The sequence below is a fragment of the Rissa tridactyla genome, chromosome 7 (genome assembly GCF_028500815.1).
Source record: "Rissa tridactyla isolate bRisTri1 chromosome 7, bRisTri1.patW.cur.20221130, whole genome shotgun sequence".
In the NCBI taxonomy this organism is placed as follows: domain Eukaryota; kingdom Metazoa; phylum Chordata; class Aves; order Charadriiformes; family Laridae; genus Rissa; species Rissa tridactyla.
Window position 1 is genome coordinate 49,975,073 of NC_071472.1, and position 16,066 is coordinate 49,991,138.

The following is a 16,066-nucleotide window of genomic DNA, read 5'->3' on the forward strand; positions in this document are numbered from 1 at the left end:
TCTCCTTAGAAATATTTATAGCAGAAAAGCAAACAGTATCCAGGATGGAAAGATACAAAAGACCATCAAGTTCCAGCATTGGGCATGCAGAAACTCATGCAGCATTGCCTTGAACAACACAATCTCTTTCAAGGACAGGTCTGAATTAAGTCTACCTCTCTTTCCAAATAGATTAAGCTGGCTAACCTGTTTGTCTCATAACGTAAAAAATTGTGCACTATGTCCCAGAAATGGTTTTAATAAGCTCTTATTGCTGCAATAAACTCCCGCTTAGTACGTATCCTTGTAGCTGCTTCTGATGCCCTGTGAAAGCTGTAGAATTGTGTAGAATTTGTTTTCTGTTCCTGCATCTTTCAGTACATTAAGGCTACCAGTCTAATTCCTTGAGTTTCGTTCTTTGTCCCCAGCAGCTTTTGTGTTTTGGGTACTTTGTCAGATTTTCTTAGGACTGAGCTGCTCAAATCTATTCTTAATTGCATTGCTGTTGCTTTCTAATGTTTCCATGTAGGATGCTTTAAACAATGTGAGAACAGCTGAACCCTCCCTATGTCTGTTTCATTGTCTAGATCTACCCAAAATGACATTTCTTACCGACGGACAGGCTGTAATAGAGGTGGTAAGACAGCACCCAGACTACATCCTAGTCAAAAGACAACAAGCTGGTTTTCTGGTTGCTGGCTATTGGCAAAATCTATACTGTCACATTTTTCACTTACACACAGCTAGATCTAGTAATGTCTCAGCCATCACCTCCCTCCCTCTTGTTGTGGGTGTATCCCCCCTAAATAGCCAGGAAGTCTCCAGTATAAAGACCATTCCTTGATCATGATTTCCAAGTTTTGTGATACCTTCTCTCCAATGCTTCATTTGCAGGCGAGACTGCAGTGGTTAACGATGACAAAGCGTCACGTTCCGTTGTTTTTGAGATCCTTCAGAATGTTACAGGGAGAACTACTGCAGAGCAAAGAGGGAACAGAGCAGGAAACACTTCAGTGTACTGCGGCAAAACCAAAGTATTTATGGCTAATTCTGTGGTAAGAATGCTGTTTCCTTGGCTAACACTTCTGGAGCGTACTTGCGTAATGGGGATTCTGGCACAGATTGTCATCATGCTTTAGACGACAGTCCTGGTAAAGTCAGTGTGACCGGAATCTGGCATTTTCCTTCAAATTATTAAACTAAATCAAACATCCCTCAGAGTCCAACTATCAGAAGCACTTTGTTTAATGGCGTCCTTGTTGTTAACAAACAAGGAGCTGCACTTATGTCTAGTCTTGTCAGTATCCTCCCAGTTCCTGTGAAAATTACAGCTTTCCTTGGCTTCAGCTGACAGACTTGGCTACTCAGACAGGCCTAAGCAGCTTCTTTGTGAAAGAGATGAAGGCACAGTTGCACGGCTTGCACGCTGGAGGGTGCAGGCACAAAAGAACCCCCTTCAACAGAGCAAGATTTAAGCCGGCTGCAACTGTGACTTCGGGAGTGTCCGCTTTTCCCCCTCGGATACCTACATTTTCATTTTACATGGTATCTAATAAGCACTAATGAAGCGCTCTCGCTTCTAAAACCTAATCCAGCAGTTTTATCACTCTGCAATGTGCACGTGGTTTTCTGACAGACACCAAGAGACTGTAGAAGCGGGAAGAGCTGTGAACACAACTCTGTCCCCGAGCGCTAACGGCAGGCTCCTATCCCCAATGCAGCTGGAGCGACTCGAAGCTAGAAGAGCAGAGGTATTAAATGAGAAAGCACTTTGCATTCAGTGTTGCTGGAGAAGATTTAAAGAGAAGAAACTAGAGGAGGAGAGACGGTCTGCAACTGTCATCCAAGCAGGTAATTTGATAAGGGTGTGGCTGAAGAGAATATAAGAGGTAACACTTCCAGTGACACTGGATGTTTAAGGTGGCAGGAGGTGTTACGTTAATTGAGCAAGGAGCAAGCTGAAGTACCATCTCTCTTACATTGTGTGCAAGCACTTCTAAGATTCTGGGTACTCAGATTTCTTGTCATTAAATCTTCAGCTGTTCGTTCCTGGTTAGCCAAGAATCGCTTCCAAAGGATGCGCAAGGCTGCAAATGTTATTAAGCGTGGCTGGAGGAAATGGAAGGTAAGTACGTTGGTACAGAAATACACTGAAATTGAGTGACTGAGGCGCTTCTGTGTTTGAGAAAGAATCTCCTCCAACTCTGGAGACATTCAAAACCCACCTGGACACGTTCCTGTGCAACCTGCTCTAGGTAACCCTGCCCTGGCACGGGGGTTGGACTAGATGATCTCCAGAGGTCCCTTCCAACCCTATGATTCTATGATTCCTTCTGTCAAGTAACCATACAAAACCAATACTGTGGATTCTCCAGAAAATTTTTCTCAAGCTGAAAAGTAGAGGATGGACACCAGTCTTGTACAGCTGCTTCTGCAGACTGGCAGCACAGAGGCTGCAGAATGAACTCGTTCCTTACCATCGTAAAATGGGACAGTGTCCCAAAGGGTGTCCTATCTTTTAAGATGCCCTTTTTTTAGACTGTTAGTTTTGCGGTTTTAAATTTTGTTCAAGATGTTTTGATAATTTTGTTCAAGAACATCATTTTGCTTCTCTTCAAAGGCAAAAATGGCTGCTTTAGCAGCAGCAGAATTGGATGAGGGTGAAGAAAAGGCATTCTTCTCAGGTCCTGGAGCTACAACAATCTCAGCCAAACCACCTTGCTCTTTGGAAACAACCAGGCCTCTGCATGCAATAATTCCGTTCTGGCCTCTTGGCCTTGTCCTGGCTGCTGCACCCGTTACTGTAACGGGACTTCGCAGAGACCTGTCCCTGCTGGCTTGCCTCAGAGTACTTCAGGAGAGCGACTGCTACAAGGTGGAAAGCTGTTTCTTTGGCTGTGGCATCACTTCCATTCGAGCTCTCCCACAGGTAACGTACCTCACCCACTCGAGTCACCAGCACAATTAAGCTGTCGTGAGGTCAGGAACCTGAACACTGCGACTGAGCAGAGCGACTATGAGGTCTGCGCTCAGGCTGCAGTCTTCCTTTTCCACGGGTGTGGATAGGCCAGATGGCCATTGATGACTGACATCTATAGGTCAAGCTAGACACAGGGCTGAGCTGAGACTTTCAACCAAGTGTGAAAACTCTTGTTAATCTCTGTCACAGGAACAAACTCATCAACGCTCTTGCTTCAAATCTGGAGAGCAGAGCATTCCGACGTGAGCTCTGCTGTTACATACTATGTATTTTTTCTGTTTGGGGGATTCAAAATGCACAACAGGTGAACACGTGAAAAAGCATCCACCTGGGGAAGAGCACCGGGGTATTAATAACGCCCCAGTAATCCTGTGTTAACTGCACAGACTAAATCACATAGAGGATTTTCAGGGCAGAAAGCGGGGAACAACCCTCCAGTACGTCATCTCCTAACAGACACCCAGAACAGTCTTAGATACCATTTACTACAAAGAAGCCACAATCCAGCCTGGCTTCTCGTGGAAGTTGCGTTCTGGTTACCAATCCAATCCCCTGGGCCCATGCTTGTTTTTTTTGTGGATAAATTTTTGAGGTTGCATAAAATTATGCTTGCAAGAACACAGCCTGTGCCTGGTCAGAGTTATCAGAAGGAGGAAGAAGCAGTACCAAGTCCAGTATGGAGTAAATACTCAGGTCTTCAGAGTTCAAGCTAATCTCAGTTCACATTGTTACTCTTTGTAGTAAACATTTCTCTTAAATACATTTGTACGAGGACTTCTTTGGAGGTCTTCCTCTATCCACATTCACATTCACTAGCACTACTTAGTCTTGAATAGCAAAATTAGCTCAAAATCTGGCAAAACATCAACTGACCTCTCCACCTCTTTTTCTTCCAGGGCTCCATCAAGTTTCACTGTAAGAAGTCTCCCCTGCACTACGCAAACGTCAGCCCCCATACGGATGCCTATTCTATCACTGGATTTAACCAGATTTTACTGGACAGAAAAAAACTCCTTCCAACATAGGTTTTGGCCACCTGCACATACTGTACTTTTTCCGTCAGGGAAGGACTGTCTGCAAGCTGCTGCTTCCAAATTAGTCAACGTCCATATCTGCCGTTACCTCAGAGCTTTCTATATTGATGCATTGTACGTAAAATATAATATAAATCAAATCTAGAATGCATGGGGGGGCATTCCCCCTCTCACACACATGCACATATTAGAGGAAATATCAGTAGTATAAGAACACTCAACATAATTAAAACAGATCAAGTGCAACCGTATACTTGAACTGAACACTGCTGGCACTACCTGGGAGAAGCAAGAGGCTGGTAACGAGACCACAAAAAAGGGAAACGTTTCCGATGTGCGCTGGATTCTCATTTGGAGATACAACTATTCTGACTGACCACGAGCATCCAGTACCACCACAACACTTCTGACTGCCCAAGGGGACGAGCCGCAGTCAGCCGTAACACTAAAGGCAGATGTCTCAGGGAAAAGCAAGACTGGACTCTTGCTTTTTATCTATAGGACCAAAACACACACATTCACAACCACCACGCGTTTCTAGCGCTAGTCAACAGCATTACCTCTGCCAGCGGGCCAGGGCTCTCATTAGAGGCGCTCCATACCATCCCTGTATTGCTCACATGGGTCTTCAAAATGTTCAGCTCTTCTGTGTTTTAAATAAACTGTTAAATACCTTGTAAAGGTGTCTGACCGTCCGCAACAAGGTTTAGCGAACAAAAACATTTCAGATTAGTTTGTGGGTTAAAATAAAAGCAAATATATTTAATATTAATTGTTATTAAGCAACGTTTCCCGTGGTTGACAGTATTTCTGTACTAACAGAACGCAAGTCCATAGTACATCAGGTTTAACTCCTAGTATCTACCACGCGGTCCAACACTACGTCATTGCTAATCAACTCTAAATTGAAAATTAGAGCACTGATGTCCATGAGCAAAGTGTGACCAAACCTTGAGGAAACACACAGAACGCTGCACGCCAGCAGCACGGGCTACTGTTGAATCTCTTCTGTCAGAGGGAAAAAGGTCTCAAGGAAAGAAAAACATTCCCAAAGTAGCTCACTCAGGAAGAATGTTCTCCTTCTCCGGAGGTTCAACAATTCTCAAACAGCAGTCTGCAAACTCAACAAATAACGGCTCCTGCATGTACTTCTTCATGAGGGAGCTTTTGTCTTCTGCTTGATCGATGGTCAGCAGTAGCTGCCTGAGATGCGGATTCAGAAGCAATCCTCTCAGTTCTTCCGATTCCGCTTTAAAAAAAAGGAAAGAAAAAGATAAACAATACTAATCTCGAACAGTTACAAATGCAGTTGAGACCACCCTTTTTTTTTTTTTTTTTTTTTTTTTACAAATAAACTGGCATTTAAACAGTTTCTAGCATTTAAATCTTGAAGGCCTTGCAATGAGTCACACAACCGGGATAAACTGCCGTGCTCCATGAAGAGCTCACGGGAATTGCGAGTGTCTCCACTGGCGCTGCCGAAGCCCCCCCGCCACCCACACACCCAACTGGCTTCCGACTCCTCAAGATTACCTAAAAGCTGGAGTTTCTGCAGCGGGACGCGGTCCTGCTCCTCGCCTTCCCTCAGGATGTCCTCCACCGACCAGGCTCCGCCTGCGGGGGAGCACAGCGGGGCTGCAGGGGGCCGGGGGCCCGGCGCCGCACAGCCCGCCCGCCCCACCTACCTGCCGCCTGCCCGGCGCCCTTCGCCCCGCCGGGGAGAGCCTGTCCGGCCGCCGAACGCTCCCGCTGCGGCTCCGGCGCGCATCGCTCTGCGAGAGGAGACGGCGTGAGCGGCGGGGCGGCCCGCCCGGCCCCGGCCCCGGCCCCATCCCGCCGGTCACTCACCCTTGTGGGTCCTGCAGCACGGCACCGAGCAGCTGTGGGGCGAGAGCCGCCGGTAAGGCCGGGAGGCGGCCCCTCACCGGGCGGCCGCCGCCCCCCTCACCCCACGACAGGCCGCGCCGTCGCCCCCCTCCTCCCCGTCCCCACCGCTGCCGCCCCCGGGCCCCAGTCCCGTGCCCGCCGCCGCCCCCCGGCCCGCCCCGGCCCTCACTAGGCGGCGGCGCAGCGCGGGCAGCGGTACTTGGCCGCGCCGGCCGCCCCGCAGACGCCGCAAGGCCGCGGAGTCCGCATGGCGTCCGCCACCGCGCCAGTCCCGCCCAGCCGAACGCCGAGCGCCTGCAGCCAGGCTGGGTAGTCAACCGCCGAGCGGCGGGCGGGGCCGAGCCAAGCCCAGGGCCCGGGGTTGTTTTTTATATGTATTTATATATAAACCTCCCCGATTCCAGCTGTCCCCTTGCTTTTGAAGTGACAATCGCTGCCATAGACAGCGCTGCATTAAATATTCTGGTGGTTACAGACCGCCTCGCCCTGGAGATGAAGAGAAATCAGTTCACATGATCAATACCACCCAACAAACCCAGCCCCGGCTGCACCTGCCGGGTTTGGGTAAAATCTCCAGTTATTCAGCTTAGGTTGAAATACACTCAGTGGGAGACAGACGTTCAGTTTCCAGCCCAATACTCCCCGAGGGAGCACAAGCTTAGGGACAGAGGGAAAATGGAGCCAGATTTATCTCGCCTGAGTTACATTATGCATTTAAATAATTCATTTTAATTACATATCATTTAGAGCCATCCGTTTCCTTAAATGGATGAATTTCAATTCAGGCAAAAGAAATCCTGCCAGCGTTCTTCAATGTAAAGCAGCCCAGAAAAAGGGGTTTATGTCAATAAACGTAAAACACGAAGTATTGGATTTGTTAATGTGATGGCACTTGCCCATTTCTTCCATTAGTGGGTGAACCCATCTCTTACACAAAACCTGCTCTTTTCTCATACCCGCCCGGGAACAGATTGATGGGGTTTTGTTCCCAGTACACTCAAGCCTTTGGAAATGCTGAAACAACAACAACAAAGCAAACAAATGAAATAAATCCGTGAAAATGCCGACCTGCACTGGAAGGGCTGGTTTTGGTTGGATGGTGCGTGCGTGTGTGTTCCGTGAAAGTGGGAACGTTGTCACCAAGTGGATTATCGCATTGATGTAATACCGTTGAGCAATATTTGAGCATACTTTCAAACCAGAAAGACGAGCTAATGGTGCCGGGATCTATTCCTCAAGGCTTCTAGACTGGTAGCTGCGCAAGGGCGGGGGAGAAGAAATGTAAGCACTGAGATTCTTCTAGAAAATACCCCCTTATTACAAAGAATAACCATTAATTTCTGTGAGGATCTGACAGATTAACTATTCAGTAGCCAATTTCCTTTTTGGAGAGGGAAGGGGTAAGACCTTTTCCTTTTACAAAATACTTAGTCTTGACATTTTTATTTTGGTTTGTTTTATACAGGAAACATCACTGCAATTCTGATACGGAAGAATTCAAGTGAGGTTTTTCTCCTAGAGCAATTCAAATTTCGGAAGCCACAGACCCAAGTGTGCCTCTATTTATAAGTAGAAATAGGAAAAGGGTAGTACCAAATGTCTCACAAAAAAAAATGTGTAATCCAGCTACATACTGCAGTTAAAATTACAACAGTAAACCAGCACTGGGTGCCCCCATTGATAAAGAGATTAATCAAATATTCAAAGATACAATTTGCCTGTCTGTAGATGAGAAAGTAAAGTTGCATTTCACCCACAGTAACGAATGTTTTCTAGCCGTTGAACTGCCTTCAAAACCAGAAAAGCGCTACAAAAAGGACGTGCACCCCGGCAGCAAAGCGCGCACACAGAAGCCCGTTTCCAAAGGCAAAGCAAACATGGCTAATGGAGTTATTTTTATCTCCCAGCAGAAGAGCTCCGCGGGTTCCGTACGGAGGCCGGACAAACCAGGCACCACCGGGATACGCTTCGCCGAGGGAAGCTGCCAACCACCACCGTGCTGCGCCCATCCCCGGCTCCGCAGGCCATGGAAGATGCTGAGAGAAGCCCCAAAGCTCCACCACCACCACCACCCCCCCCACCGCATCCCGCGCAGGGACCCGCGCTGCTTTCCGCGCCCCGGAGCTGTCCCCGCGCCGGGTGCTGAACCGCGCCGGGAGCCCGCCGTGGAATTGCCAGCTCCCATCGCGAGGAGACGGCAGCGGTCCCGAGGCAAGGGCAGTCCCGGGGCAAGGGCAGTCCCCGCTAGACGTTCTCAATGGTGCAGGCTCGGATGCGGTTGGCGGAGAGACATTTCAGAGCCTTGAGTTTAGCTCCCAGGGTTTTGACTTTCAGGGTATATATTATGGGGTTTCCCAAACAGTTGCTGGTTATCAGCATAGCCGTGCAGTTTCGAAAGATGTAGACGCCTGGGTAGAGATCAATGTGGCACTGGTGGTTTGTTGCATCAAATATGACTCCTGCGAAAAAAGGGGCGTAGGAGATCAAAGCCAGGAGCCAAATAAAAATACTGGTTCTGGCAACCTGGACTTCAGCTGATTTGTAGGTGCCGGTAGCTTGTCCGCATGCTTTCATTCTCAGCTTTCTTTTCCTCAAGATGATAATGATTCTAAGGTAAGTGAACAGAGGTATAATGAAAGCTACCACAACATTGGGAATGGCGATGAAGATGAGGTAGTTAACGCAAAACGGACTGTAGAGGACAGAGAGATTTTTTTCCATATGCAAGCAGTTCCACCCCATCAATGGCAAGCAGCCCAAAAAGAAAGCAAGGACCCAGTTAATTAAAACTGCAGCTATGGAATGGCTTCTAGTAACCCTGAATCTTGTCCTCATGCTTTCAGCGACAGCCAGATAGCGTTCAATTCCAATGCTTACCAAGTTATAGATGGTGGATAAAATAGACACAGTATAGAAGGCATAAGGTGCGAGCATATCCTTGGATCCAAAAATTGTAACGTCAGGATTGGTGATGAACAGCATCGAAATCCAAAAGCCAGAAAAGCTGGTGAAGAGATCAGAAAAAGCCAAATTGCAGAAGAGTATAGAGATAGGCTTGTGCAGATCCTTTGTCGCCATTCTGGTGAAGATGACCGTGCAGTTGAAGATCACAGATGCTATGTTAATGGTCAGCTGGGGGATGCCCAGTGCAAGTACTAAATAATGACTCCAGATTTTAGTGTGGTTCGCAGAGCAGTTTGAGTATCTATTCATGGTGGAAAATCCTACTTTCAACCGTTAACAAGGTCTGCTTTACACATCCCGTGTGCTGTAAGAGAACAAACTACTCGAGCGTTACTGCCACCTTGTTCTCCAGGCGAAGAATGAATCCTGACACACAGCTTCTGCTGTCACATCATCATCATGGATTAAACTTTAACCACTCGTGTTTTTAAATATTTGGGTTACCAACTCAGAGCATAGCCAGTTACCTTGCAGTTGCTAGGATGGCCAAAATTGGAAAACATATTTACTACTATACAGATGATTTGCTTAAAGCAACATTTATCAAGAGCAAAATCTGGCCAGTTGTTGTGAGGAGGAAAGATCACATCAGTAGTTTAAAAGTCTTTGAGGCTACTCTAAAATGGAATGAATGTGAATTCAGCTTTAATTCACGAATAGGTTAGTTAGATAAAGGACTAGAGAGTCAGAAAATGGAGAGCAGTAATTTTTTGGTTTTGGAGGGAGGGAATATGTGACTGATGGAACTCGAAGAAGAACATCACTGTCACGTCACTAACCCGGACCCCAGTTCAGTGAAGGATGTAAATCCTAATTTTGGATCAACTTAGAGACACTGCAAGACTTCTAAAATGCTCGCAGTTGAGCAAGAGACAACAGCACCTAGTTGTTCACTGCCTCTTGCTTACAATTACAAATCGATGTGGCCAACAGTGGCTGTTTTTCTAAGCACAGTTAGATCATATCTCCATAACAAACCCCAAACTTGCAGGCAAAACCATATGATGAACTGCAGCACTGCAAAGGGGATGCAAAAAGGTAAGAGTTCTTGTCTCCACAGATGCTCTTGTGCATGAGGCCATAGAAATGTCTCCGGAGTACTCAGAAGTTGTCAGAATACACCTGAAATTGTATGGCCGTCCTTCCCTCTGTGCAAATCAGAGGTACTGATGCTTTGCAAGCTGAAAAACAGAGATGTATTCAAAGAGTTGTTGAATTAACTAAATGCAGGAGAATGGCTTAACCTTTTAGTAGATGAATGGTATTGGAGACTTAAGATGCCTAAGCAGTTCTGATAATGCTATTTTTCCACCTTAATCCTTGGATGAGAATGCAACCCGAAAGTGACAGACATCTATACCCATACCTTTGTTATGGGATATTTTGCTTGTTTAAAGTTGATATGTAACTTGTACATTAATAAACCAATGTGATATCATTATATCTTCTATTTATGTGTCTTTTTAAAGGTAAACGGTTTTTGAGAACTAGATTTAAAATACTTGAGACTTGGGGATAAAAGCTCTTTGGACATATATGCAATGCTGTCAGACAGCAGAGGGCACTGCTGGCACGAACAATGCAGTGCACAGTGAGGAATATGGGATTTTAACCAGCAGAGCAGTTGAGGTGAGCAGTACATCAGTACAGCAACAGCAACAGCACCATCGATAGCTTTTCCACACAAAAGTGGCTGCTTTTATTTGCTAATGCTTAGTGTGGGTCGGCCTCCGTGTCACCTACATCTTATTCAAAATGCCCACAGACAAGGAGAAATCAGTGTGCTCTGGCTGCCACCTGGCATCTATCTGCAACCCAGCAGACAGTTTTTGCAAGCTTTCCTTTAGCAAAATTATCCAGGTAAAGCCATGTTACTTACAAAGTTATTCTGAGTTTTGGGTTGTTTTTTTTTTACTGTTATCCTAACAAAGGCTAATTTTGCTTTAGTACCAATTTTACACCACGATGTTGCAGCAGCAGCTCAGCTAAGTTTATGGGCTTTCCACATTCAGTGCTCACATCTGATCATTTTAGCAGCAATTCCTGCTCAAAAACTGTAAATCTGTGAACTGTATGATAGCTCTGCCAGAATTTACAACGTAAGAAATTTGTGCTAAAATGTTGAGCTTAAAAAGGAAAATTCTGTAGCTTCTTTTTTCTATTGAAGCGTATGAATGTACATTTAGGTTAGTGTGCAATTAGTAGCACGCAATTATTATGTACTAGATGTACTCTATGCAAATGAGAAAACGGTATTTCACAGGGTCACAGGGAAGTGCAAAGAATGATTATATAGAAATAAGGGATGAAAATTGATTAATCAAGCCTGCTGATGTATTAATAGCCTATAAAATATTCTTCTCAAAAGTGTCACAGCTAAACCAGACTTTGTGCATCCTATAATGAACCTCGTACAGGCTCGCCAGCCCCATCTTTGGTGTGAGGTTGCTGCTGAGCAAGGACTCCACTATTTCTGTCACCTTGTCAGCGCCAGCACCACGAGTCAGCATGTCCTCTTAATGCCAGCAAGCGTGTCAGCAGGTAACGTACAGCCCAGCGGAACATCGGTCGGGAATGGCAGAGGACACCAGACCAAGGCTCACACGTTCCTGATCTCTTCTGATTGTGGTTTCCGTGGCTCCGTGAGCTGCGGGAGGGGCTGGGAGTGGTGAGGAGCAGCAGGCTGTCCCTAAAGTCTGACAGCTTCAAAGATATCCTAGTTACTAAGATGGGTATATCCGTGAGCTTGGGCGCCAAAGAGCCCTAGCTATTCCTGAAAATGCTACTTGAAATTTCTCTAATTTGAAAATGTGATGATCAAGCATGAAACACTAAATGACATGAGATCAGAATGTAATTTAAAATAATATCAATTAGTATAAATAGCTCTTCACAAAAGCTTTGTAATCTTATTTCCCTAATATAATTGCATAAAAATTAGCATAATGTTGCTAGATTAAAGGACACAATATTGTTGTGGAAACTGCTTTTTTTTAGTGTGCTTCAATACACAGAAAAAAACCCCAATTTGTATATTCCAACTCTCTGTAATTTGAGCTCTCAAAAACAGGTGAAAAGTAGTTTGGATCAAAAACACGGTGTGAAACAGAAGGGTACTACGTAGCCAAATCTGTACCTATAGCAATCTCGGTTAAAAGATTTTCTTACACTTCGGGGAACTTTGCAATCTTTCTTGTACTTACGCTCACGACACTCCCGCCAGGAAAGGGTGTTATCTACATTTTTACAAGTGGGAAAAGAACAATCATATTATTTGCTTAAGATCACGCAGAAGCGGAGTACGGAGGGAACTCAATCTAATCTCCTATATCTCAGGCTGACACTTTAAACACAGGCTGTACCTTGCAGTTGGCAAAACTTTGACTGATATTTATCTGGATTTCACCTTCTACAACGCTTTTTGGTTCTATAATTGTTTTTATATTTCTTTATCTGAATGTCCAAATTGCTATTGTTTTGATATTTGTCATGAGTAGGAAATGGCATGATTTTGCACAGAATCTCAAAGCTCAATAATAATTATCTGACGATTATGCCTGTGGAGAAGACAATAATCACTGAACATGTTGAAGAGACTGAGAAAGAGACAGGAGAAGCTTCGGGCTGAATTTTTAATGATCGTTCATTTCAAGTGGCTGTTGAGGAAAATCTATCTTCACACAACTGAGCTTGCAGTTTCAGAAACACCGATAACCTGCAGCTCCCAGACTTCATCAGGAATCACAAGTGCTCAGCATAACAGGCCCCAGCTGTGACACGCCAAAGTTGATTTCAAAACAGGAAATTAAGTTCAGGAGCTGAGAGTCTTAGTTCTGCGCAGTAACCCTTGAACAACATACACTTTTACCTTACCGTGATGTAACAGCAATTCTCTGTGTCCTTTATGCTGATAATCCCCCAAGAAACTTGAGTTACGCCTGAAACTACAGGAGAAAAAGCTGCATCCATGTAATGAAAACAAGAACTCCGGAGCACAATTAAGCTAAAGATGATTTGGTGTTGCTTTCAAAGTCATGTACATACACTATACATACACAAAAACCCAAGGCACTGAAAGGATAAGGGATTTTACTGTTCTGGTTTCTTTCCTGCCACATTCTCCTTCAACTCACATCCAATCCCTACTTCCATTCTTGAAACACCAGACCTTGTTTGTTGTGAAATGCAACGGTCCAGCTTTCTCCTCAGTTGACCCTGCACTCCAACTCTACATTTTACCAAACCGCAGGCAACACATGACCTGAGCCAAAAAATGGCAAGTGACATGCATCTTGGCTAAGTGTTGAGGGAGATTAATTCCTGCTTGCCATGACCCTATTTATCCAATTTATGTTTTAATTTATGCAGATTAAAGTCTTCCTCTTTGGAGAGGAAGACACAAATGGGATGTATGATCTCCTTCCAAGATTTTTCTGAGACATTTTCATAACAGACAGCTCTCCGTTCCTCCTCCACCCACTCTGAGGAATTTTTGCCTCACAGGTTTTGCATAATCTGATGTCCCAGCGATGCTTTCATGGCCCTTACCAGGAACTAAAAGCGAAGACAATCACCAGGCTTGAATGTCTCCGACTGAGGTTTAGCATTATGTTAGGTACAAGCCACAAAATAATGGCAAGGACAGCTTGTTGCAAGAACACCCCACAAAGCAGGCCCTCTCCCATCTATGCAGAGCCCGAACACTTCTCTGAGATGCCAGAACTGTTATTTTCACCTTTGAGGAACTTGTATTAGGCTGTCTAAAGAAGACAAACATTGATAAATACCTGAAACCAAAGTCGTATGGTAAACAAAGCCCTCCACCCATAATTTCTATGTGAAGAAGCCAGAATGCATCTTATCCCTTTAGACATGAAATGGTCCACGCAAAGGGCATCTTCCTTCTGAACTAAACAGCTACAGAGGCACAGTGAGGACTCTTCTTACAAGAAAGCAACGGTCAGAAACCTGTGTGCTTCAAACCAGGCAAAATAACTATAGAGGCTGTGAACACACAGAGCTAAATGTACAACCTAGAGCCACGCATCCTTCAGAATACATCTTCATAATTCTAGGAAATGTTGAATTGCACACGGCTAGTGTTTCTTCACTCACCAAACAAATACTGTTCGTCCCCATAAATAATGGTGCTCTACATAAAACTGCGAAAAGGAGAGAAGTTCAGCTTTACTAATGATGACATCACATAACACAGGGTCTAATCCTCAGGTACAGCCTAAAATAGATAGTAAGCAGTTAATGCACTGGAGCTGAGCAGAAGGTCAAATAAAGAGCCATTGAGAAATGCTTCTTACTGTCCCACTGGAAATGACCTTGCATTAGAAGGTCCTGATAGAGCAGACTCAAGGAGAATCACAGCCAAACCACATTTTCACAGGAAAGATGGAGAGCTGATGTTTCTGATTCACCAACAGCTACTGCTCATGAAATTCCAGATTTCCTGTTCATGGTCAGGGAACTCTAATGAAGACAATTACAACACACAACTACATGAAGAGCACTTAGTGTGCTCTCTCACTCTGAAGAGTAGGTTTCCCAATCACCCAGTGACTGATCATGAAATTCATCTGTGTTTTAAGTCTCTTGGAAGTTCTTCCCTCTCCCACTGCAGGGACAATTCTTCCCAGGTCAGAACAGGATTTGGACTCAGGTCAGTCTCTCCATCACAAGCTTTAGATCTTTCTTCTAAGAGCAACAGCTGAGCTTCCCGGCACAAAGAGCTGTGCCACCACCTTGACCCTGACTGGGACTCCTATGCATTTGTGCCGTGGAGTCAGAGCCAGCCTGCCCTCACCCCCTCCTGCCCGTGCTGCTGGGACACGGGGGGACTGCAGCCGCTCAGCTGGAAGGTTAGGAACAGCTCTGGGCTTCCTCCCCTCAGCACATGTTGGGATCGTTTGGCTCAGACACATGCAAGCTTCATTAGCCGTCACGTCAGTCCCTCCGAACTTCCCGTGAAGCCCTTTTGGTAGCAGCAGGCTAATGTCAGATCTCACGCATTTCAGAAACCAGGCTGGGGGGAACAACTCCAAAATCTTTGCTGCAGTGGCTCTCGAGGCCACAAAATAAGTGCAGTTTTCAGTGGTTTTGATGCTCCCTCCTGTTCTTATCTATCCTGTAGCTATGGACACAACTGCAATCATTATGCCGGGAAAAAATAGCCTTGAGTTTAATGACCTGCAATAGACTCTCTGCGTAACTTTATCTCTTAGCTACTCTGACCAAGATCCTCATACGTATTTAGGTCCAATGTCCAAAGGCCTTTATGTAAAACCCACCTACAGTGCAAGTCCTTCCAAAGATATCCCAAGCAGGATATCTTATAAAGGTGGCATCGAGAACTGATAGCCTTTCACTGCCAGGTGAGTTTCTTTAGAAAAAGGAGATCACATGATATCTGCCCTGCTTATTTAGATTACAGATCTTATAAGGAAAGGGAATGCCGTCTTTCCCTGAGCCTGACTTCACTTCCTGGCACAAATAAAAACTTAGTTAACAGGGCTGAAATGCAATTTATTACCACTTTAATAATGACAGGATGAACAGTTTACAGAAGAAAAAAAACAACAAACAAAACAAAACCCAAACCCAAGAATCCTGAATTTCAAGATTGAAATTTCTAACCCTCAGACTTTTCAGTCCTAAACAGATAGTTTCTTGCAGGCTTTTGGCTTTCAGAGAACTAAACACAAATAGAGCGGAAAAAAATTCAAAGGGTTTCGTTCAGTTTCCCCACCAAAGACCGTTCCCAGAAAAGAAAAAGAGAAAAGCCCAAGAGTAAAATGTCTTGTAGGTGCCCTTGAAGGCTGACACCGCCTGCCACTGCCATGTTCACGCCCCCGTTTCTCTCTACGTGCTCAGCATGCACCTTGCTTAGATAGCTCTACCGAGACTGCCAAACTAGGAAGTTAAAAAACGCAACAAATTCCCTTATTGTTCTTGTCACTGCAGTAACTATTTGTCTTAGCACCATGTGCTAGGCAAATCATCGTCTGCTCATGCTTTAATCTACCTAATCCAGGATGGAAAAACACTACCCAGCAAATCTTCATTGTTGGAATGTTATTTATAGGCATCCTTTTTATGAATAAAAGACCTGCTCATAAGTCAGCTGTCAGATTTCCCGTTGTTATTACAGGTCCTGATCCTGTGCAACCCTACTACTACTAACAGCGGAATGGCCACGGTCTTCACCTGGGAG

At 45.1% G+C, this 16,066-nt stretch overlaps 3 protein-coding genes across 9 annotated transcripts in view; 1 reads left to right on the forward strand and 2 right to left on the reverse strand.

The window, feature by feature from the left end:
* The window catches only part of MYO19 (myosin XIX), a 28,022-nt gene extending 23,348 nt beyond the window's left edge, over positions 1 to 4,674 (forward strand). For 3 of the 6 annotated variants that reach the window (XM_054210362.1, XM_054210360.1, XM_054210361.1), the window contains exons 21-25: positions 874 to 1,034; positions 1,701 to 1,830; positions 2,019 to 2,104; positions 2,600 to 2,908; positions 3,856 to 4,674. In XM_054210362.1, coding sequence (XP_054066337.1) covers positions 874 to 1,034; positions 1,701 to 1,830; positions 2,019 to 2,104; positions 2,600 to 2,908; positions 3,856 to 3,984 — 815 coding nt within the window. In that variant the 3' untranslated portion in view covers positions 3,985 to 4,674. Of the gene's footprint in view, positions 1 to 9; positions 139 to 873; positions 1,035 to 1,615; positions 1,831 to 2,018; positions 2,105 to 2,599; positions 2,909 to 3,855 lie in introns of those variants that run through there. The other 3 variants (XM_054210364.1, XM_054210363.1, XM_054210367.1) reach the window with 3 other exon arrangements.
* Positions 4,675 to 4,726: 52 nt separating this feature from the next.
* ZNHIT3 (zinc finger HIT-type containing 3) lies at positions 4,727 to 6,170 on the reverse strand. Its single transcript, XM_054210373.1, has 5 exons — positions 6,050 to 6,170; positions 5,842 to 5,873; positions 5,679 to 5,765; positions 5,527 to 5,607; positions 4,727 to 5,242 (listed from the first exon to the last, which is right to left on the reverse strand). The coding sequence occupies exons 1-5, from the start codon at positions 6,127 to 6,129 to the stop codon at positions 5,052 to 5,054; spliced, it is 471 nt and encodes a 156-aa protein (XP_054066348.1). The 5' UTR covers positions 6,130 to 6,170; the 3' UTR covers positions 4,727 to 5,051.
* A 1,814-nt stretch (positions 6,171 to 7,984) lies between these two features.
* Positions 7,985 to 9,172, reverse strand: LOC128913200 (lysophosphatidic acid receptor 1-like). Of its 2 annotated transcripts, XM_054210372.1 has the most exons (2): positions 8,758 to 9,172; positions 8,221 to 8,339 (listed from the first exon to the last, which is right to left on the reverse strand). In XM_054210372.1, exons 1-2 carry the CDS (start codon positions 9,091 to 9,093, stop codon positions 8,253 to 8,255), a joined length of 423 nt encoding a protein of 140 aa, XP_054066347.1. In that variant the 5' UTR covers positions 9,094 to 9,172; the 3' UTR covers positions 8,221 to 8,252. The 2 variants fall into 2 exon arrangements, with proteins under 2 accessions (XP_054066346.1, XP_054066347.1); XM_054210371.1 differs by having other exon boundaries at positions 7,985 to 9,172.
* Between the last annotated feature and the right edge of the window lie 6,894 nt (positions 9,173 to 16,066).

Coding starts and splice junctions, on each gene's coding strand:
- ZNHIT3 (XM_054210373.1), bottom strand. CDS start 6,129: ATGCGGACTCCGCGGCCTTGCGGCGTCTGCGGGGCGGCCGGCGCGGCC. Junction 5,874..6,049: donor CCGCGCTGCGCCGCCGCCTA/GTGAGGGCCGGG, acceptor CTCGCCCCACAG/CTGCTCGGTGCCGTGCTGCA. Junction 5,608..5,678: donor GGGCGCCGGGCAGGCGGCAG/GTAGGTGGGGCG, acceptor GCTCCCCCGCAG/GCGGAGCCTGGTCGGTGGAG.
- LOC128913200 (XM_054210371.1), bottom strand. CDS start 9,093: ATGAATAGATACTCAAACTGCTCTGCGAACCACACTAAAATCTGGAGT.